The 25,496-nt window shown below is 49.1% G+C and overlaps 4 protein-coding genes across 4 annotated transcripts; 3 read left to right on the top strand and 1 right to left on the bottom strand.

Annotated features, from left to right (window-relative positions):
- Positions 1-2,109: 2,109 nt before the first annotated feature.
- On the top strand, positions 2,110-3,753 carry FOXG_22422 (uncharacterized protein; the record flags this gene model as incomplete). The annotated part of the gene is made up of 1 exon (XM_018402830.1): positions 2,110-3,753. One exon carries the CDS (start codon positions 2,110-2,112, stop codon positions 3,751-3,753), a length of 1,644 nt encoding a protein of 547 aa, XP_018256964.1.
- A 3,358-nt stretch (positions 3,754-7,111) lies between these two features.
- FOXG_22423 (uncharacterized protein) lies at positions 7,112-8,788 on the top strand (the record flags this gene model as incomplete). Its single annotated transcript, XM_018402831.1, has 1 exon — positions 7,112-8,788. The coding sequence occupies one exon, from the start codon at positions 7,112-7,114 to the stop codon at positions 8,786-8,788; it is 1,677 nt and encodes a 558-aa protein (XP_018256965.1).
- A 694-nt stretch (positions 8,789-9,482) lies between these two features.
- Positions 9,483-13,524, bottom strand: FOXG_16325 (serine/threonine protein kinase; the record flags this gene model as incomplete). The annotated part of the gene is made up of 5 exons (XM_018396367.1): positions 9,483-9,734; positions 9,786-9,995; positions 10,057-12,069; positions 12,119-13,366; positions 13,420-13,524. 5 exons carry the CDS (start codon positions 13,522-13,524, stop codon positions 9,483-9,485), a joined length of 3,828 nt encoding a protein of 1,275 aa, XP_018256966.1.
- Positions 13,525-15,012: 1,488 nt separating this feature from the next.
- On the top strand, positions 15,013-19,439 carry FOXG_16326 (serine/threonine protein kinase; the record flags this gene model as incomplete). The annotated part of the gene is made up of 5 exons (XM_018396368.1): positions 15,013-16,118; positions 16,180-16,542; positions 16,673-16,754; positions 16,847-16,984; positions 17,040-19,439. The coding sequence occupies 5 exons, from the start codon at positions 15,013-15,015 to the stop codon at positions 19,437-19,439; spliced, it is 4,089 nt and encodes a 1,362-aa protein (XP_018256967.1).
- Between the last annotated feature and the right edge of the window lie 6,057 nt (positions 19,440-25,496).

The raw sequence follows: 25,496 nt of genomic DNA on the forward strand, positions 1-25,496 counted from the left end.
CGTCCTTCTCGTCGTTCTGGCGATAAAAGTTGACTATCGTCATGCCGTTGACTGTGATCCAAAGAATGTCACGTGTCTCAAAGGGGCGAATCTGGTCAGCCAGAAGTCTTGGGTCTCGTCGAACATATGTCATCACTCTAGGCCGAGTGTCGTTGCTATTCCACATGTCGACTGGCGTGAACGTGTCGTACGCAGGATGTGTCTTGGTTAGGCAGCGGGCTTTAGTATGAGCTGTCCACGGCTCCTGCAGGAGTACAATGTCATATCGTTCGGAGTCGGCTAGCGCCAGGGCGCAGTCGTGGGCCGGAGGGATCTTGCCGACGTTGGCCTGGAAGACCTTGAGTGGCTTCTTATCGTTCTTTCGTGTCTGCGAGTACCTATTCCTGGTCATAGTCATGAGTACGGCTTGTCAGGATTATACGACGCTTCTTCTTCGGTGAGCTTAGTCCATGATGCTCAGGCTCCTCCTCTGCTTCGTAGGTAGCCCGGGGAGCTGTGGCCACCATGATGCACGAGGGTGCTCCCGACGCAGCTGGACTCGGAGCGTGAGCGTCTGGCTGTTCATCTAGTCCGATGTCGCCCCTTCGCAGCTCAGCCGCTCCTTGTTGGGTTTCCATATGCGTCTCTAGTTGTGTTTCTGAATATCGTTGCCGGTATGTTTCCGCGCCCACCATTCGGACGTGTTCTCGTTGTTCTTTGGTAAGCCGGCGAAGGACGCCGCGTACTTTCTTCGGCCGAGCTGGGCACTTACTAAGGCTGGCCTCGTGGGGCCCTAAGCAGTTGACGCACTGTTCTGGTGCAGCACAGCCGTCTGCGATATGGTCAGTCATGCCACAACGTCGGCAGACTGGCTGTCTACGGCAGTTGCGGGCAAAGTGGTAGTCCCAGCACGTTTTGCACTGTTTAGGTTGGACGGTTTTGTCTATGAGTCTGGCTGCACGGCTGCCAAAGAGGGACCAGAATCTCTTGGTGGGCTTGAGAAAGGACACAAGTAGAGTCTTGGTCAAGGGATTATCCGAGAATTGTCTCCCAGTACGTATATCAACGGGCTTGAGCCCTGTCTGGATTTCTATCTCATCGCTGACAACGCTGTCACTATCCACCTCATTGCCGCGAAAGTCGGTCAGTCTTCTGGGAAAGTCTGAGACCACATAAGTGTGCCATTCTTTGTTCGTTTCTACTGCCATAGCTCCCAGCTCAGCCGCCCACTCGGCCCGCTTCTCTACGAGAAAGTCGCGCGTTTCGAGGTCGGCAGCCAGGATGGCCCATCCTGATCTGACTTCAAACACCTGTCGGATCTTGTCTGAGACGGCGCCGAGTTTTTCCCGGATCAGGGTCCGGATTGCATAGCCACTATGGGTCCTGGCCGGAGCTCCGGCTTCTAGACGGATGAAGACATGGAGGTCTTGTCGGGGTGGAGCGATGGTCGATTGTTGCCCTTGGCGATGAAGTGGGTCAGATTGTCGGTGTTGTTGTTGATGTTGGGGAGTTGGGCGGGCGCGGTCAGTGGGGAGCGAGGCGGCGACGCTGCTGTAGGTAGGCTTAGAAGCTGGTGCAACGCCGGAAAGCTCTTGTTTCCAAATGCCGAGGAAGCTGTCGGCGAATTGCCGAGCGAAACGTCGCTGCGGTCCAGCGGTGAATTGCTGAGCGGCTTCTTCAAACTTGGCGCAGAAGGCCTGGAAAACTATCAGCTTGGCGTTGTACTCTTCCACGCGCTCGCGGGCGAGGTCATTGGCCGATTTGATAATAGAGATTGGCTGATCATAGATCGATGTGGGGTTGGCACGCTCAGCTCCTTCCGCAGCTGCAGCAGTGGTGGCGGCGTTGAGTGGTGAGGACGGTGTCTGCGCCGTCCGCCCGAGTCCGGGTGAAACACCAACGGGACCGTTGACGATTGCAGGGCTGTTTTGCAGGAGAGCTGCACGGGCTTCTCGGTTTAGATTGGCGGGAGTGTGGATCCCGAGATCAAAGCGATCCGAGACAGCGGGCGGGCTCGTCATGGACGAGGCCATCGCCGCGGCTTGCGGCTGCGCGAAGCGCAGGTTGGGTCGTTTGTTGTGCGCTTGTTAAGGATCTTGGTGCAGACAAGGTCACTTTCTTAACACTGGTATGCCAAGAAAGTGTGATGACAAAGGAAGGTGCTGGCGGTCTCTGTTTCGGATCGATCAAGTGCTCCAGGGTAAGCGGCCCCCTGCCGTATCGGATACACAAGCGCAAGGGCTACTCAATGCTTGCAAGAAGGTACGGTTTCGTGCAAGGCCGGCTGCCAAAGAAGATGGAATCATCGCGGCCGCCCGTAGGCTGCATAACGACCCAGAGCTACAGTTGCGTCGCCCTGGTCAGCGGGATGCCATGCTGGCGACCATGGGTCCACGTGCACCTGAGCAGGTCATCGTCGTTCTTGCAACAGGTTCGGGGAAGACATTGGTATTCATGGTCGGAGCCACACTGGCGGGAGCTGAAACAACCATTCTGATCCTTCCCACTGTAGCCTTACGCGGTAATATGCTCGGGCGCCTTGATAAAGTTGCGCTAAAGCACCATATCTGGCGCCCAGGCTCGAAGAAATCAACCCCCATCGTTGTTGTATCGGCCGAGGCAGCTTGTACAGAGGCGTTCCTAGAGTATGCCAACCGACTGTCTGATAGACAGTGTCTAGATCGGATCGTGATCGATGAATGCCATCTCACGATCACAGCAAGCTGTTACCGACGAAGTATGTCGCAGCTAGCATGGCACGTACGGCAGATTCGTACACAGACTGTCTGGCTGACAGCGACACTACCACCAATCTATCAAGAGCTTTTCTTCGAGCACAATAAGCTCGTGCGGCCGCATATCGTCAGAGAGTCAACAAATCGTCCTAACATCCGATACATCGTCCAGCAAGAACGTGGGCTAGGCAATCTATGTGAGCAGGCAGCTTGTCTTGTACAGTCTTGCTGGACCCGGACAGACCTGTTCAAGAGCGAGCGGGACCAGGTCATTATATACTGTCCGACGAAGGATCTCGTGGCAGAGCTTGCTGACATGCTCGGCTGTCCGTCCTACACAGCCGAGTCCGGCACAGAAGAAGAGAAGATGGCGATCATAGAGCGATGGCTAACGGCAGCCGATTCGCCTATCATCGTGGCGACGTCAGCGCTGGGTCCTGGGTTTGACTACCCTCATATTCGATTGGTCATTCACGTCGATGCCCCGAGCCTTCTGACGGATTTCTCTCAGGAGTCAGGTAGAGCGGGTCGGGATGGCGAAGTAGCCGAGTCGATCGTTTTACTTAGTGCAGCCTGGCAGCCGCAGTTAGGTCGACCTGTAGCAGCAGACAAAGAGGCCATGCAACTGTATCTTTTGCAGGAATACTGCTCGCGCGGGGTCTTGAGCCAATTCCTTGATAGCAAACCTGACTGGCGGTGGTGCATGGAGGGCGATGAGCTCTGTAGCGTTTGTCCCGAGCATCATGCGCAATGCCGACCGCCTACCCTAGAGTTCCATCTACCACGGCCCCTACGTGATGAGACTGAAGCCGGACAGGACGGGGACAACTCATGCCAATACCCAGATATGGTAATGCCTCTATGCTTTGGCGCATTTAGTCGACCAGGCCGTACTAAATGGTTCTTGAAGCATTTTAACCAGTCATTTAAGACATGCCAGGAATACATGTTGTGGCTTGGTAAAGGTGCCTCTCTTGGCGGTAGTCGATGTGTGAACGCCAACTGTGTAGCTGCTCTTTTACTGGGAGAATTGGAGTAGGGAGACGGGAAGGAGAAGTATTACTGTTATTTGTAGTACATCCTTATTATTATCATATGAGACCATGCATTTATCATTAAGAGAGTGAGTATAAGTACTAAAATACATTTAGAGGATAAAGTTTTAATTCTCTTTAGGAAAAATAACTAATAATTATATAAAAAAGTAAAGCTCTAGCCAGTTACCACATAAAGGTATTAAATAGATGCAGTTATTATTATTTAACTACTACTAACAGTTTAGGAGAGAGTTAATACTAGTTAATATAACCTTAACCCTAACCCTGAGGCAAAAGGTTGATTTTTCTTTAAACCGGGAAGTTAAGAGACTAGTGGGTGTTTTGAGGAGTTATACCGGTCTTATGACAGAAGGTAAAGTTTTTATATTAATAAGAAAGTTAAGAGGGTAGAGTGTAAGCATAGGTCAAGAGTTAAGAGGGTTATTGATAATGATTTACCCGTTACCCTAACCCTAACCCTAAAGCAAAACCTCAAATTTTCGTTTGATCAGGGAAGGTAAGAGGCTAGCGGGTGATTGAGAGAGTTAGGCGAAGGACAAGGACAGACTGGTTGGCTGTTGTGCTAAGCCTGAGCTAGAACTTAGACGAACAAAACCTTGACGGTAGCCTTTACCCGTGAGTGTAACCCTAACCCTACTCAAGAATTATCAGTAGAAACGCATTGCGTTTCCTGTTTTTGACCAATCACCGTCTATTATCTTGGCCCCGTATTTCCCTGATGGAAACGCACTGCGTTTCTCGTACGGCACTAATGAAATCAGAAAACCTAAAACACGAAACGTGTCGCGTTTCCGTCGGTTGACCCTTGTCAAGTTCTATTGGTAGCGACAGTGTACGTCTTCCATCCAAAGATATCGAAGATTCTTTAAGTCACATACCCTGTACTCCGTACAGTCATCTGCGTTCGGGGTGTGCCGCATCAGTGGAAACCCTTGTGTCACGTGTAATCTAATGGAAATCAGGCTGCATCATGATAAGCACTTGTGCGGGAACGGTATGCTCTCCATATTGTCTCTTCTCTCTTTTGCCATAAGTAGAGCAATAACAGTGCGCTTCATAAAGTGCAACTGTTAGTTATATAGATGTCTGAGGTCATTTGAAAAGGGAAGCAATAGCATATTCTCGACTAATGTCGACAAAGAGCCATCCTTGAATCGTAGCACTCAAACCTTGAAAGTTGGCAGTCCTTTCCTCAATTAAGCGCCCGACATGGCGGGGTAGTAAGACATGTGAGATGGACAGCAGGCAACAAGCTCAATGATAAGGACGGATAAATGCGGCTGCAAGTCCGTCGTCATTTAGCGCCCGTCAGTTGTGGGGAGCTGAAAAGCCAACCTCGCAATATTAGACTCGTTTAGTCAAGATCAGCCCGCCCTGATGTAGATCCTTGAGCGGCGACCGGAAGTGGAACCTAAGCGGTAAATTGTGCTGCCTTGGTCAACTGGATATCACCCCGCCAGCCAATCATAGCCCAACCTCGGATGGAAGAGCCTACTGATGACCCTTGGGTTTAAAGCCATCGGGAACTCTTTAGTTAGTGCGGCTGATGAATCAAGACTATCGATTCTCACCATGAGGCCTTCTGCTGCAGATGGTCATTGGCTTAGGTACCAAGATATCAACCAGCATCAATTGAAAATGTCATGTCAGCCTCACCGGACGAACGGAAGCGTATCCATCTGCGAGAAAAAAACACGTAATGATAAACAACAGATGAGGTGCTAGAAGGGGCATGCAGCATATCAGAAGAAAGAATCCCTGTTATTGATGTAAAATATGACGAATATTAGTCTGTATCATCGCAATCTCTTACGTGGCGTAGATGTGTTCTCCATGTTGTCTCTTTTCTCTTCTTTTGAGAGCAGTGCAGTCACATTATGATTCGTTGAAATATAATTGTTGGCTGCATGGTCGCGCCAGGCATGGATGAAAAGGGAAGCGGCTGCATATTTTCAACCCCCGCAGATAACAAAGCAACAGGCCGCGACTATCAGAACCTCTGCACTCATCCCTGAATTGTGCTGTGTGACCCTTGGAAGCTATCAACCCCGTCTTTGATTGAGCGCCGGGCAGGGCGGGGTAATAAGACATGTAGGACTAAGGGAGGCAGCAAGCTCCATTACAAATCGTGTGCCACTTGGCGCCTGTTAACTATGACCTGACCAGATGCCAAGATTCAAGAGTGGGGAGCTGAAAGGTCGAAATGAACAGCTCCCGCGCCACCTCTAATTGTTACATTCTTTTAATCTATATCGGTCCGCCCCGGTGTATAGCCAGTGGAAAGGCTATGCCGGCTCCATCTCGTAATAATGGAAAATCCTGTTTGTTGTTGCTATAGTCGCTATAAACCGAGTGACGGGCCTAATTCATCTTGTGCCAATAAATCGAACTAATTGCCGATCAGATAGTCTCTGCAAGGCATGGCCTGGAGCCAGTGACGTGAACTGACAACTGAGTGGTGGGGTTAGAAAAATAAGAGCAGCGTGTCCGCGATTACAATAGAAATTACTATTAGCATGGTTATTAATTAGGGCACTAATAAATCCAAGCTATTTGGTAACGTTATATCTTTTAAGCTTATATGATATAGCCTCGGGAATAACGTTAGATCCTTAAGTTCTAATCAGATAATCTATACTACCGATTCACCCTTAAAGAATAAAACCGCCTGCTGTATTATAGGTGTTGGCTGTAATTGAGCTTCTTCCCTTGCCTTGTACGATAAATTCCAACAAGCTGCTTCATATATGTCAGAAGGTAAGATAGTTAAAACCGGCAAGATGCGGCATTTTCTCAACTTACATTGCCTAAATGTTATGAAACTATTGCTGCCTAAAACGCACTAAACCTGCGATAACGCAAAAGCAGTAATGCGCTTTGCCTTTGTTGAACTGAGAAGGTTGCAAGCTTGCAGGGGCAGCTCATCCAAATGAGGTCCGAGCGTTGATCATTGACCCCTCCGTGTAGGTGCTAATGTTTAGGGCTAGCGTGCTCTAGAGCAGAGGGCCTGAGCTGGCTGGGGAGACTCGAGTTGCTGAGAACCTGACCGATCAAGTATAGTGCCGTCCGTTACCTTTGGCACGACCAATTGTCTTGAGATGAGCATGTTGTGTTGATTGAAGAGAAGAAGACTGGCGCTAACCAGAGGAAGCTATTACAAGAAGTCGTGTACATCACAGCTACCAATGAATCGGAATAGCTATTGATCCGTTAAGCCACGGATCTCTATAAATGGGAAGAAGCATCTCAACAAATGGGAAGAAGTATCATTCTCGACTTACATACGTGCATCTTTCGCGCCCTCTAGCTGTGCAGCCTGAGTATAAGTATTCACCCATCATGGAAGTGGCCGGGCTCGCCCTTGGGACAATCTCGCTTTTCCCGATCGTTCTCGAGTTGTTCCGAACAGTCACATCTCTAAGTGGCTTCGCCGAAACGTCTGTCATTCTCTTCCTACAACTGGACCTAGAACGAGAAGTGCTTTCTAGATGGGGTAGAGAAGTCGGTCTCTGTAGAGAAAATAATGGCTCCGGTAGTAATTGCCTTATACCCAGCGATCTACTCCCTGTCGTGCACGAGATCATCGCAGCCATCGGCTATCTCCTCGCCGAAGCTACATCGGTGGACGACCGACCTCCCCGAACGGGCGGTAATGCATCGACCCTCGACGAAGCCTTGCGCATACTCAGATCCAAGATTGAACAACAACGCACTATAGGGATTCCCTTGAGACAAGCCTACCGGCGTCTACGGTGGGCTATTTTTAAAGAGGCACAGCTTAGGGAATTAATTGATGACATCCATAAATATAACAACGGCTTACATAACTTGGTTCCCAAGCCGGTGCAGGCTCGCTTGGATGGGTTACTCTTACAAGCGATTCTGTCCAATCGGGACCGGGCTGGACTTGAGGAGATTCGCGAGGCTTCCAGGGGCCTGAGGGGAGATCTCTCAGCCGCCGCGGATGTAATTTTACTCCGGGAAAGTCCGGAAATAGTTCCTCATCCATCAACAGCCGATCTAATGCTCTCGCGTTCGGGCTTCCCCTTCATCAACAAGGATATGTCGCGATGTTTGACGACTTACAGGCGCAAAATTGGTCGCGAGGTCAAGGAACTGCATGTCATGGTGGAGTGGAGGGGATACAAATGCGAATCGAACACCGAGAGAAAACAACGATTTCTTGCCACCTGTCTTGATTTAGCCAGGCTTCTCCATGCCAGTCAGAACCTAGCAGCATATCGAACGATGGACTGCTTGGGCATTCTTGATGACGTGGAATTCATGCCCAACCATCGGATAGGCCTAGTTTACCGTGCCCCAGTCAACATGGCGGCGACTGCCAGTCGTTCCCCAGGCTCGGCTTCTGTCCAAGTACGCACTCTTCAAGACCTCATCAATGACCAGGAGACCCAGTACCCGGACCTCGGTCAAAGATTCGAGCTTGCACAGTCCCTGTCTGTCGCACTACACCGTATCTTGGTATCACGGTGGTTTCACAAGAACATGAATTCTAGAAATGTTCTGTTCTTTAAGGAAAATGGGACGATATCTGTCGTCAATCCTTTCCTCTCGGGCTTCGACTATGCCCGACCTAATTCACCTGAGCAAGAGACAATCAAGCCCGACCAAGACGAATTCAGCGATCGGTATCGCCATCCGCGCTACACTGACCCGGCCACTAGACAGGAGATACGATACAGCCAGAGTTTCGACATATATAGCCTCGGAGTTCTGCTTGTCGAGATAGGATACTGGGAAACTGTGGAGAGTATTCAAAAACGTAAACTACGGCACGGGAAAAAACACGCAACAACTTCACCGCTGCGCGATCTTCAAAGACATCTCAGTACCAAATGCATCGACTCTCTTGTTTTCCGTATGGGGAAGGTTTATGCCAATGCCACGAAGTTCTGTCTTAGTAGAGGCGACTCCTCAACCGAATGTGAAGAGGAGCATCTACTGAAGTTATTCAATAGTGATGTGGTGTCGGAGTTGGCAAAATGCAATGCATAATGACCAGTTTACAGGGTTACAACTTTGAGGAGGCTATAGTTTGAAGAATGTAGACGAATGCCCAGTCATATGGCAGGAAGCAGCGTCATCATCACGGTTCTCCTTCAAATTCGGACTAAAACAGCTCACTTGGTGTAATCGGTCAGAGGCTAATTGAATTTGGAAAACGCCTGCGACTCGACAATACAGAACAGGTTACATCTGAGAGAAATGGCCCTAGAGGTCTTCAATGGGAAATCTACTTCCATTGGTTATCCAGCTCGCATTCGCAACATTATGTAGCTCCCATGCCGGAGATTTCCTAACCTTGATAATATAATTGAAACATTCAAGACCCAACATAAGTCCAACGCACTAAAAGCTAAAAATCCATGAGGCCATTGGCAAGAGAAAGTAGAGGCGCCAGCCTTGGATTGGCTGCCTGAACCAACTGTTAGGCAGGACCGAACGAGATACCAGCTAAGATACTGCACGTTTGCTGTGTGGTTCCACGCTTCTTGGCTTAACGATCAGTTTGTTTAGAGTTCCACACCAACACAACACTTAAACGCTCCCTCCCCCACTCTCATCCATCAGCTCCGCCAACTTCGAACCGACCACAGGAAGACCCCTCAACTTCCCCTGGATCTTCCCATATAAATCATTTATCATATCCTGCGTAAGCCTCAAGCCCCGACGGCCATCACCAAACTGTTCATGAATGATCCAGTGGGTGATCAGAGTCAATGCCGCTCTCGAGGCTAACACCTGCGGGCCCGTGTGTTCCAGCTCTAAGAACGATGGCAGCTAGGCGCAAAAAGAGTGGTGCCAGCGAGGCGAGGTTGATGTCCAGATTACGCCAGGTTTGTGTAGCTTCTATGATTGTTGTATCTTCGGGGTCCGAACTCTGGCACTCGCCGGTTACTAGACCTACACTTCCGGCAAACTCGGTCTCGACGAATGGATTCTGTTTAATTTCCTGAGTATCAAAACTTACATATACCTAACGCGATCTTACCTCGAAGATTGGCTTCGACACAGCTGTGAATGGGTCAAGGCTCGTTATAATAAAATACTCGGCACTCCCTTGCATTAAAGCTGCAATGTCCGGCGGATTGAGGATTCTCTGGTAAAAGCTAACCACATCCGACTCCTGATAAGTCGCTGTCCCATGACTTCCAAAGTACTCGAGGCCACTTGTTAGAGCCTTGATGTAGAGCCCGATATTCTAATTCAATTAGCCTGTGCTATAGGTCCCAAGAAGATGGATATTAAACGTGTAGTCTTACAGAAGGGTTAAAATTGCTGGAAAGCTTCTGGTAATCCACCTTTGGGAGCCCCAAGAGGCTGTACTTGGCTTCAGAACCCCTCTCCTGAAGCACACGGACAATGCCTGCCCAATCTTCAATTGCCTTCCTTGTCAGCCTCGATTCTCGAGTGTTTTCAGTTTTTCTTTGCAAATATTCGACGCGGCGCAACATCATCTCGGCAAGGGTGATCGCATTAGTGACACCGAATGCGTTTGTATCAGCCCCATCCTCCAGTAACAGGATGACGAGTTCTTGATGTCCGTAAAGGACCGCGAGCATAAGCGGAGTAAAGCCAAAGCGATCTAATTTGTTAATCCAAGGTCCGTAAACACTCCGATGAATCATGAGCTCCCTCCATAAACTCATGAGGCGCGATTTGGCCATGTATCGTCTATTTGACGCAGCCACGACATGAAAGACGTTTCTTTCCACCTGTCTGCAACAGAGTGGATCAGGTAGCTGTTTCGTTGCGGCTTCCCGGAGAAAGTATTTAATTCTGTCCAATGGCAAACCGGGCATTTGGAGGAATTTCCCAAAGCTGGTGATACCATCGCCGTTACATGAGTCCAAAATGGCCCCTAGCTCAACCAGGCGGTCCGCCATCGAGAAGAACCCTTCTAGGATTGCTAGCTCTAGAGCGGTCCGTCCATAAGAGTCTCGGAGACTGAGATCGACTCCAGCCATACAAATCTCTTCAACAATAGCCAGGTCTCTGTGGCCGGCGGAGGCAGCAAGGTGTAGGAAAGGGAAGCCGTTCACCTCTCCTTTCAGCACCTCTGTAGCATTATGCTGAAGAAGCACGCGGACTACCGACAGGTTTCCTCGCAGAACTGCTTTCCAGAGCGGGTATTTTGTGACCTGCGGCTGTATACTGCGTTTAAGGCAAGGGAAAAGCTCGGGGTAGGAAAATATGAAAGTCAAGAGCCAGGGGTAACTACATTCCGCCGCAATGTCGATAACGTCGCTTCTCCCAGCCCATGAGCCCGTCGGCTTCGGCCACATTCGAACGCCCATTTCATGAAGCAGTTTGACAGTTTCGTTCATTGCATCTTGGTACCGGGAGCCGTGGATCCTCATGCGATCGACTCTCAGACCCGGATCCAGTGCTGCCATGAGATAGTTCTCGCCATTTACCGTGGCTGGGTCAACACAGTTCGGGTCGCAACAATGGCAGACCGACACTGAGCATCCGTCTACAGAATGAGACGCGGTAAGCGCTGGCCAGAGGGGATAGCGCTCCACTATCATTCGCATGACGTCAACAAGGTTCAGTTGAACTGCTAAGCAGAACGCTGAATATGTTGGGCCGTTGGTTGTCCTTGGATCATACCACTTGTATGGGTTCAAGCCGGGCCTCTTAAGAAGAGATTCGACGGCAGGAATGTTATTCCTGCTAATCGCAAAATGCAATGCGGTTTTCCACTCCACGATCTGGCCTTCGACTTCATTTAGCAGCCAAATTGCATCGTCATCCCGACCATGCCTTGCCAGGGTGTAGACGATTCTGTAAATACAATCGCCACCCTGAGAATCATAAGCGGGTAGGCTATGAGCAATTTCTTTGATAACGCCCATTTCGTACTCCGGTTCGTCTAGATTGATGCTTTCTGTCGCACTTTGGCCCCGGCTGGAGGAAGGAAGATCCAGTCTGGCGCGCAGCTCAATCAGAGCGTATGGATCCCCAGTCAACGCACAGCTCCTCAATGCGTCAAGCAGCCCTTCGCCGTCAAGTGCCGCTTCTTCTGGCCAGAGAGCTTCTCGTACGTTGCCGTCAAAACAAGCGTGTACATGTGTGTGGTCCAACCAATTGTACGCTTTGGTGGATCTCTCTGCGTCTGTATAGTTACCACATCCGTTGAGCAAGGCGTTGGCAATCTGGAGAGCCAGCTGCTTGTTGATAGGGCGCTCCTGAGCCATGATTTCCCATTCGTGTATGACGTTGTTTTGAACACAAATTGGGTACGTCTCAAGCCTTTGGACGCTTGCGCAGGCCTACCTCCGTTGTAAGCTTGAATTGGATTACTGGATTATCGCAACTTACCTGGACAGAGTCAAAGGGAGGTATTGGGGAACGAAACAACTCTCCTTCTTCTATTGTTTGGTCTGTTTCCAACATGATAGCCATTATTGAGCGTCCATCTCTATTTCTTGGGTCAATGGCTAATCCAAACTGCAAGAGCTTATGGATTTCAAGTCGGTCGACGCCCTGGCGAGCGTTCTGAGACAGCAAGAACGTAAGTTCTGCAGAATAGCGCTCTTGCTCAACAAGGTCTTGCTGTCCATCACCGCCAAGCCGCCCCCTCAAGTTTCGGGACCAGAAGAGAACATCTGGTCCTTCGATAGCAGCACCGAAGACAACCAACACATAGCTGTAGATATCGGCACTCATAATATCACTCAACGGGACAAGATTATCTCCATTGCGATGACATTCAGGGGCCGCCCAAGGGTGTGTGCCTCTGGGGAGTTGCAGTCTGTCCTCTAGGTTTTGGCCGTATCTCGCGGACTGAAAACCGCCAAGCTTCGCACTGAGTTTTCGCTTCTCGCTATCCCACAAGATGTAGATATTATCCGGCTTGATATCACCATGTGCTATCAAGCAAGCATGGTGTAAGTGGAAGAGGGCATAAGCTATGTCGCGAAGCAGTGGCTGCAGAATCTGGAAGCTGACGCTTGGCCGATTTAAGATGAAGTCAGATAAAGTTCCTTCAGTAGCATACTCCTGAACCATCACCGGCCATGACATGTTGTGGTTCTCTCCATCTTGTTCGAAAAAAATCGCGTGCAGCCGTACGATATGTTGGTGGTCTTTGATAGGCGAGTGACAGAGGATGAGGGCCTCACGGAGGAATTCCTGATGCCTCTTGCGACGGTCATACGTGTCTGGGATAGATTCTTCTCTATCACGAATGCGTTTGAAAACTACAGCCTTGCAGCTTCTGTCCTGTAGGTCGAGGCATTGCCTCATCTGCTCCGTGAGCTCTGATACTGCTATCGTACCCGCCACTCCTTTACTTAACTGATCAATGCGAAGTGCGGCACTATTTCCGAGCCATATCGGGTTTGTCCAGGCGCCGATGTTTTGGGCGAGACTGAGGATTGGTCCAGTACACAACAGATCGGCAACGACGGCCTTCCGTCGAAGCGGATCGCCATCTACATCGGAAATTTGGACATATGATGCAGGGTACGAAGAGACTTGCCTGATAGGCAGAGGATGGTCGGACACATTTGAAGTTGCCGAGTCCGAATAGTGGCAATCTTCGATGGCGCCTTCATATCTCATCTCCTTCAGAGTGTCAATGAAACGATCATAACGTTTTTAGGATGAGGGGGGCGTACCGTGTCATCTAGAGCATCTTCCAGAATCTTGCTGTTTGCTGACTTAAAGCTTTCGCAATCGCCGTCGCTCTGGTCGTGGTAGGAGGGAAATTCGAGTGATTCCATTCTCCGTAAAGATCAACTAAACAAGAGTTGAAAGTTGTAAAAGGAAATTCTCCAAAAGATCAGCAGCTCCGGAGTTGTTTGAGCAACTCGCGATGGTAAGTTCGAGCAAACGTGGGTGTACAAGACAGCCTCGTCAGACAGCTGACCGCAGCTGGCTCGAAGGACAAAATGGATAAACTACAGGGCGACTGACAGGGATTTCCCGGTGATTCGCCGGACTTATCAGTGCTCATCATATGCGGCAGCCTATAGAGGTCACTGTTGCAAAACCCAAGAAGCATGCTCTAAATGACAAAATGGGTTAGCACCTGACCTAACTCAGCCATTGAACTAAGGAGCCCCTATTAATAGCTGTGAGTGACGTGCACACCTCTGCCCGTATTAAGGAGAACCGATCTACCGCCACTAAAAAGAACCCGGTCTAATCCCAGAAGCAGAGTCTAGACTTACTTTTATGGATAAGCCTTATTTATGCTAACTTGTTTTTTCAACCTGCGGCTGAATTATGATATGACATGACAGCTGAGAGTGGTAATACAAGTCTGTTCTCAAAAAGCCACTTCGTTTATAATGACGTTACGTAACTAACTCTAGACTAACTACCTATCCCTTTAGTGGACATAGCCCTTCAATACGTATCACGCCCCACTTGACCCCGTGTTCAATATTGCTACAAGAGCTTACCCCAGTATAGGGTCAGAAGACTTGTCACCCTCCTATAATAGCTCGACTTTTACCGCATATAGATAAGTTCACAGTGACTACAGGGCTTATTTATACACATTCGATGCGTACTACCTGATTAGCATATTTTGATTGGATAGACTCCCCTGTCGTAGCTATTCTAAAGGGCTACAGTATACTGGCTAAAGTTATGGCAGACTATACTAAGTGTTAGATTGGCGGCTGGGAATGGGCTCCACTTCCCTTATTGCAATATTATTCTTGTATCCAAAAGAGGGGTGAAACCCCTCTTTGAAAGACTGATCAAAGAATCAAGTGGACAATAAAATAACATCACAACATTCTGGTCCACACTTGGATACACTCACCCCATCGTATTCGTGCGTATCTAACACTAAGTTGTCAACCCCTTCCTCAACTAAGCGCCCGACATAGCGGGGTAGTGAGACATGTGGGACCGACAGCAGGCAACAAGCTCGATAAACCTGACGGATGAATGAGCTTTTGTGCCAGCCGTCACTCAGCGCCTGTCGTTATGATAGTCTTCTACGCTACAAGTCAAGGGTGGGGGGCTGAAAAACGCCCAAGATAAAGGGGCGTCTGGGCACGCCCGAGCTTGCTGAGGTAAGGAAAACTCGGTGCGATGACCAAGACGAACGTAGCCTCACCTCCAGGCCAGCGGGGCAGGAGTTCTTGCTTTTACTCCTACATCAACTCTCAAGGTCATCTCCAGCCAAGACGGTGGTACTTGCTTCAGCGTGTACTTTGGAGCTTGCCTTAATGACACTGGAGATGGACACCAACATGACCGCCTCGACCTACAGCCAGTGTGGCATCACCGATCGAAGCGTCGCGAGCTCAGCCAGCAACGGTTCTAAAGAGCTCGAGACAGATGATCATTACCAGGTTTTCCTGTCGATCCAAAGAATGCTTCGAACATTTTCCGAAAATATAGTCGAATTCCCCGACAAATCCGGCTGGACGCATAGGATAGAACAACCCCTTGGTGCTGGGGGCTGTTCCTCTGTATCGCGAGTACTTGGTAAACATTCATGGGGTAGAAACCCCATGGCTTTCAAGCGTGTACTGCCCATTCTCTATGAATATGGGGGGCGGAATACCAAGGAGGAATTCACGGTACTCCTAAATGAGCTACGAGTCTGCTCGGTGGCCAGAGTGCGCACCCACCCGAACCTCAACACCTTGAATGGGGTATCGTTTGAACCAATGGACCCAGGTCCAGATCCGACCTTATTCCCTGCGTTGATCCTTGACCCATCACCATTGGGCAATTTGCTCAATCTTATCTCTGACCCATTTCGAATGGTTGACGGACCCTACTGGGAATGCAGCGTTGATGTTGCAAACGGTCTGAAAGCACTGCATGAGAACGGCATCGTACATGGAGACATCAAGTGCGAAAATGTATTAGTGTTTGCGGAACCAGAAAATGCGATTCGTCCCTTTTGTGCAAAGTTGACGGACTTTGGCTGTTCCATGGTTTTGGCAGAAACCGAACCATACGCCATGTTGAAGGGCCGCACGATGCCTTACGACGCACCGGAGGCTGATAGAATTATCCCGAAGCATATTCTTCCCTTTTCAGATGTCTACTCCTTCGGCCTGTTGGTCTGGCGCGTGGCCCTGGATGGAGCCGATCCCTTTACTGATCCAAGATACTGGGAGGAATTGATAGACGGGGAGAGACACTACAGGAAGTCCAATATTCGCGAAGCAAAGAAAGGCGAAGGCCTTTTGAATTACGCCTTATCAACTATCAGGGACCCCGATCTTCAGCATGCGGTCGAGACGGCTGATGCCTTCTGCGAGATCTTGAACATAGCACTCCGGGCCAGGCCAGAGAAGAGGGACCTGGATCGAATCCTTCTCGCCTTTGCCAGGAACAAGAAGTAAGTATTTCCCCTAACTAGCCCCATCTTATCATATAGTAACTAACCGCGTCCGTGTAAGCAATTTCAAAACAAGAGACTTCGGCTTGAGCAGCACAGGTGGTTACATCCTTAGGCAATTCGTGAAAGCGGAGATCGGCGCCTTGACAGGAGCTTCTGAATCCCAGTTAGGACTTAGTCGATGGCAATCACTTCCAGACACTGCGCGGTCCAAGTATGCTGCTATTCAAGCCTTGGAGCAAGACGACATAGATTTCCGGGGTCTTCACTTCACCAGACACTCGAGGGTGTTTCGATCAGTCCAGAAGCTGCTGAAATCTTCGGAAACCCTTCTTTCGGTTCTGGGTCAGGATGTTCCTACATTGGAAACTATCGCTCCAGATTCCACAACTCACCACAATTCCCTGCTTCCACCGACAGATTTGTTGATGCGCCTAACTCTCAAAGTAAAGGCGCATGCTGAACGACCCGGGTTAAGATTACTCTTAAGTCGCTCGCATCTTTCCGCAATAAAAGGTAGCCATCGAGCTCTCCGATCGCACTTATAAAGTCAGAATTGCTAACATGCTTTCTAAAGACTTTGCGGCTGCACAGCGTGCGGCAGCCGATGAATGCCATAGAATGGCCGATTTCTTGGTCTCTTTACCACCCGGAATAGTCTGTGGCAATATCTTCCCTTTCGTTCCTACCGAACCAGGGTTGCTAACCTACGATCTCGGATTTGTTAGAACAAACAGCATGCGTGGCTGGAACCCTCGCTGACCCTTGGATCATTTGACGAACCGGGTGGGTTGGCGACTCACGATTCTGCTTCATTGAACGAACCAACCAAAACAGCCTCACCGCTCTTAATGAATGAACCTTTGGTAAGGTGTCTGCCGAGGTTATACCAATTAACGAAAGCTACTGATACCTGCATAGGTCGCCGGATTGGACTTCGACCTCCTATTATCCTGCGGCCTCCCTTTCACTATCCAGAAACAGATATATGCTGCTCTTTCCATCCGTATCGGATGCGTCCGCACTTCCGACCCCTCCTACCCAAGATACATGGTAGAGAAAGCAATATGTCACCTTCTTGGCTTTGGCGTCGCGAAGAACCACGAAATATATCTGTCGGCGCTTGCCGAATGCTACGAATTAGGGTATCGCCCGGCCCAAGTCATCCTCCAACGAGTTCACGCCGCCCTCGGCATTGCCCTTCCGCAGAATGCGTTGACTTCGCGTGTCTTCAATACAGTGGAAGATGCCGAGTCGCCTGTACGGAACGCACAATGTGAAACAGAGAGCCTTTGTTGTCATCTTGGGGCTGAGGCAGTCGGCGACAATCTTCACGATGCCGCAACGAGCGGCTCAATCTCAACCGTTGTTGAACTGCTTGCTGAAGGCTCCTCGAATATCAATTGTCAAAACGCTGCTGGAGATACGCCTTTACTTTGTGCATGCCGATCCGGCCATGCCGACGTTGTCGCCTCATTACTGGACGCTGGCGCCGATGCCGGAATCGTGAACGCTCTGGGAGAGTCTCCGCTTCATTGGATTGTCAGGGTGGAGGCTCGCGAGATGTCCGCTCTTACGGCCCGGTTGCTAGCCCATGGAGCGAGGGTTGACGAGGTAGCTAAAGTCAACCACGGGCCATCCCCAGACGTGGCAAATGACTGTCTGGTTGCAGGGACTGCAATCCATCGTGCGGTTGCGCATGGTAATAAAGACGCGGTCCAAGCTCTTCTGGCGCAAGACGCTAGGGCAGACATCGATGGCGGCCCAATTATCGTCTATGATGGGCATAGTCGGATGTGCGATCCGATTCAACTCGCATGTATGTCACACGAGGCGGAGATTCTCGAAATGATGCTGGATGTCACCCCGTTTTACCCGATCAACGCAAGCTGTGAATCAGAGGTCGGTCTACTGTACTTTGCTATACAGTGTCAGAATACGCACCGAAGAATGGTCAGACATGGCTCAGACTTTTATTATCGTATGCTGGCTACCATCGACCTTCTCGTGCGCCGCGGGTCGACGAATCACGTTCGCGGTGACGGCCTCACGGCACTACATCTAGCCGCAACTCACGGCACTGCAGACATTTTAGAGCACCTGTTAACATTGCAGCCGTTTGTTGGCGATATCACCACGCTGGTGGAGGGAAGGTCCCCGTTGCACTGGGCCATCGTGTTGGGTGACGAGGTCAAATTCGACATTCTGGTACATCACGGCGCTGACACGCTTCATTCATGTCCTGCAAGTTGGCTCTACAAGGCAGATATACCAATTCTCGAGCTTGCAACACGTACTATGCGGAGCGACTTCTATTTTGTTAAACGACTTTTTAAGATAAATGGAGATCTTCCACAGAGAGAGAAAGACGTGGCTCTGCGCACTGCATTCGTCACACGCCAATTCGGCCTTGCGGAGTTTTTACTGAAAAGGGGCGCCGATATAAATGCACAAATTCGCCATACGACGCTGCTTGAAAGTATTCTACCGCGGAGAGGCCTCGGTCTCGATGGAGTCGAGAACTACATCTCTTTGTGCAGAAAGTATTCCCTGGAAGCTGATGTCGTTGTGATGCCTGAAACCGGGGATACCGCCCTTCATTGTGCTGCGGGCATTCTGCCGCTGCCCTCCGAGGACAGGTACTCTCGACTTTACACTCTACTGTTTGAGCTTTTTCCCTGCAAGTCCCATCTGGAAGCGAGGAACTCTAGGGGATTCACACCTCTTCACATGGCGGCGCTTTTCCGTAATGTTGTAGCTATCAAAGCCTTTGTTGAGGCTGGAGCAGATATCAACAGCATGGCGCTGTTCGAGGGAGTCCCCGTTGGACCAACCCTGAAGGACCTGGTATTCACCGATATATTTGCACCGAACCCCCTTTACGACTTTGATAAACGCAGCCGCAGAAAGGGTGATCGTGCGCAAGGGGAAATCATTGACCTTCTGAAATCATCAGAAATTCGTACCCGCGCAAAACGCAGCAAGACATTGCGGAGTCAATTCCGCAGGAATGCAAGTCCGCGAGAAAAGAGAGTATCGGACTTTGTTAGTGTCATGACGCTGCTTCCGGAGAGTCTCCCCATGGGATTTGAAGTATCGATGATGGAGAAAGTGTGCGACTTGCTAAATATGGGAGCGGATGAGGAACTTGGGGAACTTGTTCGTGAGCTAGAGGGTTCCATGGTAGAGCATGGAAGGAGCGTCCAGTGGACTAATTTAGAGAAAATCCGGTTTCTGGATCACCAGGGGAAGGCTGCCCTAGAGAAGATCGGTATTCTCGACCTCTATGAGGATATAGATGAAGCAGATTCAACGTCGTAAGACCTAGGCGTAAAGAACGGAAACTTATTATGCAGTACCCCTCCACCGGTAAGACCCCTCCACCAGGTTAATATCCCTTTAATAATTATTCAAAAGCTATAGATAAGATTAATAGTAACGTACATGATAAGCGGGTGCAACAGACAAGCGAGTGCAACAAAATATCCCGCAATTTACATCTTCTCAACTTAATCAATTAATGTTCAACCACCAAATATGTCAGATCCAAATATTGAGGCTAGGATTCTTCTTGTACTTCGTGCCCTATCAACCATTCAGAAATGATCTACTGTACGCAGTCGTGGTGGTAACATGACAGGATACAACAAAACTGGTCCGTGCACGATAACAGTCCTGTCCGTGCACACACTCTTATCCCTATGGCGGCTAATAGGCGGACGGGTACCCGTCCTTCTAAAATTGGACGGGTCCCGTCCTAGTTTCCATCTTTGGTAAAAATTTTTCCGCTATCGGATTACCTCACGCCTTGTTCCACTGCCTCAAGTAGTTTGACGAGTCCCATTTACCAGCTATTCCAACAAACCATTGGCTTGAGGTGAATAGCCACGACATATCTGAGTTCCAAATTTACTCCAAATTCTACTAGAGCTAGAGCTGTACCACAATACAGCTTTCTTCCTCTTCGATGGCCGAGTACAAGGCTTCTTGTTCATCGATGTCCTGCTAGGCTATTTCCCAAAGCTCACCGATGCCTCTTCTGCTTGTGAACAGTCGCCCGTTCTCGGTCTCTCTAGCTACTTGTGCTTCGATGCGATCAGGCTCTGCTTTGTCCTAGTCTGAATAAGCCACCATCTCTTCTTTGGTCCATTCTCTTAGGCTCATTGAGGTTGCGCAGCACCTCCCCATCTGCTTATAATCAAGACACCAGCTGTAGATTGCTTTTGGATATGCTAAAGGCAGGCCCATTGCTTTCCTATACTGGCGGTTACCTAGTGAGGTTCCCGGTGGCTGGGCCTTATACTAATCATCTCTTGACGTGACGTATCTCTGGCGGATTGCTCGTGGATCATCGTATCTCAGCCGCGTTGAATCTGGAACTGGATCTTGCAAGTGTAAGGGTGACGATACTGGCGGTCCGATAGCGGAGCAAACTATACCACATATGGAAATTGGGACGGGACCCGTCCAATTTTAGAAGGACGGGTACCCGTCCGCCTATTGACCGCCTATCCCTATAACATGACAGGATACAACGCAACTGGCCCGTGCACGTTGCTAGGTCATCTATATTAGTTATTTCACATAACGTGAATCACAAGTATGTGAGCCAAAAATCCCTCATCCTACATCATCAGTATCTAATCAAATAATTCTCAAGCACCCAGTATGTCACAACCTAATAAAGAAGGTAGAATCCTTCTTGCACTTCAAGCCCTTCAAAATAACCCAAAATTAAGCACCCGACGCGCTGCAAATATATACAAAGTCGATCGCAGTACATTACGTCGCCGCCAGAATGGCGCTCAATCCCGACGCGACTGGACCCCAGGATCACGAAAGCTATCTAATCTAGAAGAAAGGACTTTAGTTCGCTTTATTCTAAAGCTAGATTCCCAAGGGTTTCCCCCAAAACTGTCTTTTGTTGAAGCAATGGCTAATTGTCTCCTCGCTGACCGCAACGCGTCACCTGTCGGCATACACTGGGCTAACAATTTTATCAAGCAACAACCAGAGCTCAAGATGCGTTTCTTTCGGAGATATGACTACCAGAGAGCCAAATGTGAAGATCCGACTATTATTCGAAATTGGTTTAAGCTTGTAGAGAACACAATCGCGAAATACGGTATCCAATCAGATGATATTTGGAACTTTGATGAGACTGGCTTTATGATGGGCATGATTTCAAGCGGAATGGTCATTACAGGTTCAGAAAGGCTTGGAAGACCGAAATCAGTGCAGCCTGGAAACCGTGAATGGATTACAGTCATCCAGGCGATTAATGCGGAAGGCCAGGCGATTGAGCCGTTCATCATTGGCGCGGGCCAAAATCACCTTGCTAACTGGCATGAAGAACCTACCCTCCCGCGCGATTGGGCTATTGCAATGAGCCAAAATGGCTGGACAAATAACGAACTTGGCCTCGAGTGGCTAAAGCACTTTGACCGACGCACAGCCGATCGATCAGTTGGTTCCTATCGTCTTCTGATCCTTGATGGCCACGAAAGCCATCACTCTGTCGAATTTGAGAGATATTGTGAGGCAAATAAGATTATTACGCTCTGTATGCCGGCTCATTCGTCTCATCTACTCCAGCCTCTCGACATTGGGTGCTTTGGGCCGCTTAAAAAGGCATATGGTCGAGAAATTGAGGATCTGATCAGAAGGTCTGTACATCACATTTCGAAGACCGAGTTCTTTCCTGCCTTTGCCGCCGCCTTTCAAGCTACTATGACCGAAAAAAATATCAGAGGGGCTTTCAGAGGAGCTGGACTTGTTCCTTTTGACCCCGAAAGTGTGATCTCAAAGCTTGATGTTCAGCTACGGACTCCAACACCTCCCGTGGAGGAGGCCAGCCAGGCTCAGCCTTGGACTTCAAAGACACCAAAGACAGTTCTCGAGGCAGAATCTCAGTCTGAATACCTGTATAGGCGAATCAGAAGGCACCAAAGTAGCTCCCCAGAGTCAATACTAGGAGCTCTGAAGTCACTTGCAAAGGGAACAAAGGCAATAATGCATGAGAATGTCTTATTGAGGGCTGATATTAGGGAAGTTCGAGAGGCAAATGAGATACTAAGCCGGCGCCGAAGGGCAAAAAGAATCCGACTACAGAAAGGAGGAATGATGACTGTAGGAGAAGCAAGAGATTTAATTGATCAGATGGATGTTGATACGCAGGTAGTGGCCGAATCGTCGAGGAGTGGGGGTCAAGGAAGGTCGGCGCGACCGGGGGTTCGGCGCTGTGGTATATGCGGCAAGACGGGACATAATGCAAGAACATGTCAGGAGGATATTGAGGTATCTGGAGAAGAGGATAGTAAGTAATTTTAATTGATTAGCTACTTTGTGGTGTTTTTATTGCAATATTTAGTTTGAAGGCTAAGAAAAGTGGCTCACATACTTGTCTGGCTCACATACTTGTGATTCACGTTATATTACATATATTACACACGCTGCGAAGCTTTGAGCTACCACCTCAAACTCTATAAGAACCGTCCAGGGTTAGGACCAAAGCACCAATGAGATGATAAAGCGCCCCTACCATCGCTGAAAGTGGAGTCGCGGCAGTCTCGCCAAGTAGCCCCTTTCAAGTGAAAGAGGAAAACAGGGATAACGGCCCAATCAAGACGCGTCAAAGTCCTCTTTCAGTTGAATCTGGAGCTGGAATAATGATGTAGGTCCTCAGAACATCCAGCAGGACTTCTTTTGGCTACACAAAGAGCTTTTTAGAACGTATTTCTCTGCGTGGAGACTTTACAACGACTATTTGGAGAAATTGTTGATTCAGATAGTAGGTATATCCAACGAAGTTGATTAATTGACTGATTTGTTCGCAGGCAAACAACGCGGTAGCCACCTTTATTGAGGAACTGACCGAGACGGAATACCATCATCTCACTGAGCTGGCATTTCTTGAGACCCGCTTAGTACAAGTCCCCACTATGTTGGCAGCTTCAAGGGACGTCCTTGAAGAGCTATTATCAGACCTGCGTATATCGATATCCATCGAAATTCTGGCCCTTATATCGATATCCAGATAAGTGGGAGAAATTATCTGGATATCGATATATCCAGGTAGATATCCATACAACAACATAGCCACTTTAGCAAGGTTGATATCCAGATAAACCACATATAATTCTTGTAGGCTAGAAGAAAGAACAAGAAAGTACCCTAATCTAGAAAGTCCTCTGCCTCTGTTTCAACGCTAAATTCAACAGCAACGCTGGAAATAACGCCCCTGCCACCGTGAGACTTGGGTACAATGATACCCTCGCACATCCAGTTGCCCACACACTCAACCTTCGCCAGGTTCTCGCAGGTCATGCTCTCTCTATCCCATGATAGCGTACGCCGCGCCGATGAGAAGTGAGACTCAACATCAGATGATTCAGGAGGGATTGAGAGGATATCAATTGCCATGCGGGATAACCGCGGATATGCTTTCCTTTGATCTCGATGTAGCCACCACTGGAGAGGAGAGCCAGTTATTCGGGTCGGTGGTGCATCAATAAAGGTTTCGAAGTCATCGGCGTCGTCTAAGATAGGACCAGTAACAGCAATATCGCTCAACAACTCATCCAGCTCGTTGTGCTGCCTCCCAGAGGAAGAGGACACATCTAGAGGCACCCGCAAGGATTCTGGGATTGGCGCGGCATTATATTCATCTAGCCAAATTTGCTGGGCAGCAGCAATAGCAGGCGCGTGCCAGGATTCTTGCCAATTCCGCTCAATGTATTTTCTTCGTTTCGAGGGATCGAGAAGGAGTGCGGCGGCATATACAGGTGTCTGGTCTGATAAGGTGTAGTACTTATTAAGTACGAACCAGCCCATATCGATGCAGTGTACCATGTGGGGATCATGGTTTTCCTTTGAACTATAAAGCTCCTAAATAAGACAATTAGTTAGCCGATCAATTAGATAAAAGAAAAAACATCGCCACCGACCTTATACTTCTCGTACTGTCGCAATAAAACATCCATTATCGAGAGTGATTGGGAGAGTGTAGATCGCGCCCCTTCGGCCAACAACGTAGTTGAGGCAAACGGCTGTAGGAAACGATGCGTCCGTTCAATAAACTCCCACTCTGAAGCTAGCAGGATATCGTCTTGAAGCTCTCTATCATGTTCAATTAGGAACTGTTTTACACGGGATTGGTAACGCAGAAAATTATCCAACAATCGATACCATGAAATCCAGCGTGTGGCATTATCTATACCTAGTCGGAGCTTTATTTCATCGTCCCATATAGCCGTATGAAGCGTAGATTTACGTATCCAGACAGCGATGTTGTGTACTTTCCGTAGGGGCACGATATGCTGCCATCCAGTGAAGTTCTCAAGTATACGATTGCCTCTTCGCAAAGCTCTTCTTCTCTGATGGGCTTCATCTGTTCTTGTTGTCTGTCCGGCGTCGTGCAAGGTGCCGTAGAACTGTGCAAACAACTGATCGTTTGAGGTATCATCGGTGGCATCAAGAGCGGCGATTAGTGCCTCTTTTGAAGACGCGAGAAGAAATGCTTGAAGGGATAGGTTAATAATGTGGGCGACACAGCGGATACGGCGCTTAGAGGGATCAAACGTCAACTAGCAACCGATTAATCCTAATCCAGAGATAAGGGAAGGGCTATCGTACCCCATAGTCGTCTCGTAACCGCCGTGAGAGATAAGACAAGCAGGTATCATTTGAAGTGGCATTATCCCCTACATGGTAGCCCACTTTAGAAGCAATGCCGTACTTTGCCAGTGTATCGATAATTAGAGATGCCTGGGTTTCACCACTATGGCTATAGAGACATTCCGGCATCGCTAGCAGTGCCCTTTGTGGCCGATGATCCTGATCAACCCATCGCGCAGAGATGGCGAGTATCCCATGGCGATGGGGCGATGTCCAGAGATCAGAGAGGATATGGATCTTTGAGATGGAAGCTTCAAGAGTTGCCATGAGCTGAGAAGAATATAACTCATATGTGGCATCAATCAGTCGCATTAGAGCACTTCGGTTGGTCACTAAAAGGTCCTCTATAGCAGGATTAGCTGCTAGCATAATCTCTTGCATCTCATCCCAGTTAATTGCTGAGAAGGCAAGCCGGCGGCGTGTGATTAGGCTGATTATTGCATCTAAATACCGATCGCGGTCGAACATACGGCGGAGAGAGACATCCGAGTAACGAGAGGGAAAGAAAGCATCAATCCGAGGGCGTGTGGCTTCCCTTTCATCATCTAGAACATCAGAACTGCCCCCAATGAGCGTGCGATCGAGGGAAGAGATAATATCGGCATGGCACCGCCGGGCGTGATGCCATGCGTTGTCCCGCTTCCGATTCGCCCAGGGCTTATCGGCAGGGCAATGGAGACATCGATACATCGCCATACCCCT

The sequence above is a fragment of the Fusarium oxysporum genome, genomic scaffold (genome assembly GCF_000149955.1).
Source record: "Fusarium oxysporum f. sp. lycopersici 4287 supercont2.34 genomic scaffold, whole genome shotgun sequence".
Lineage (NCBI taxonomy): Eukaryota > Fungi > Ascomycota > Sordariomycetes > Hypocreales > Nectriaceae > Fusarium > Fusarium oxysporum.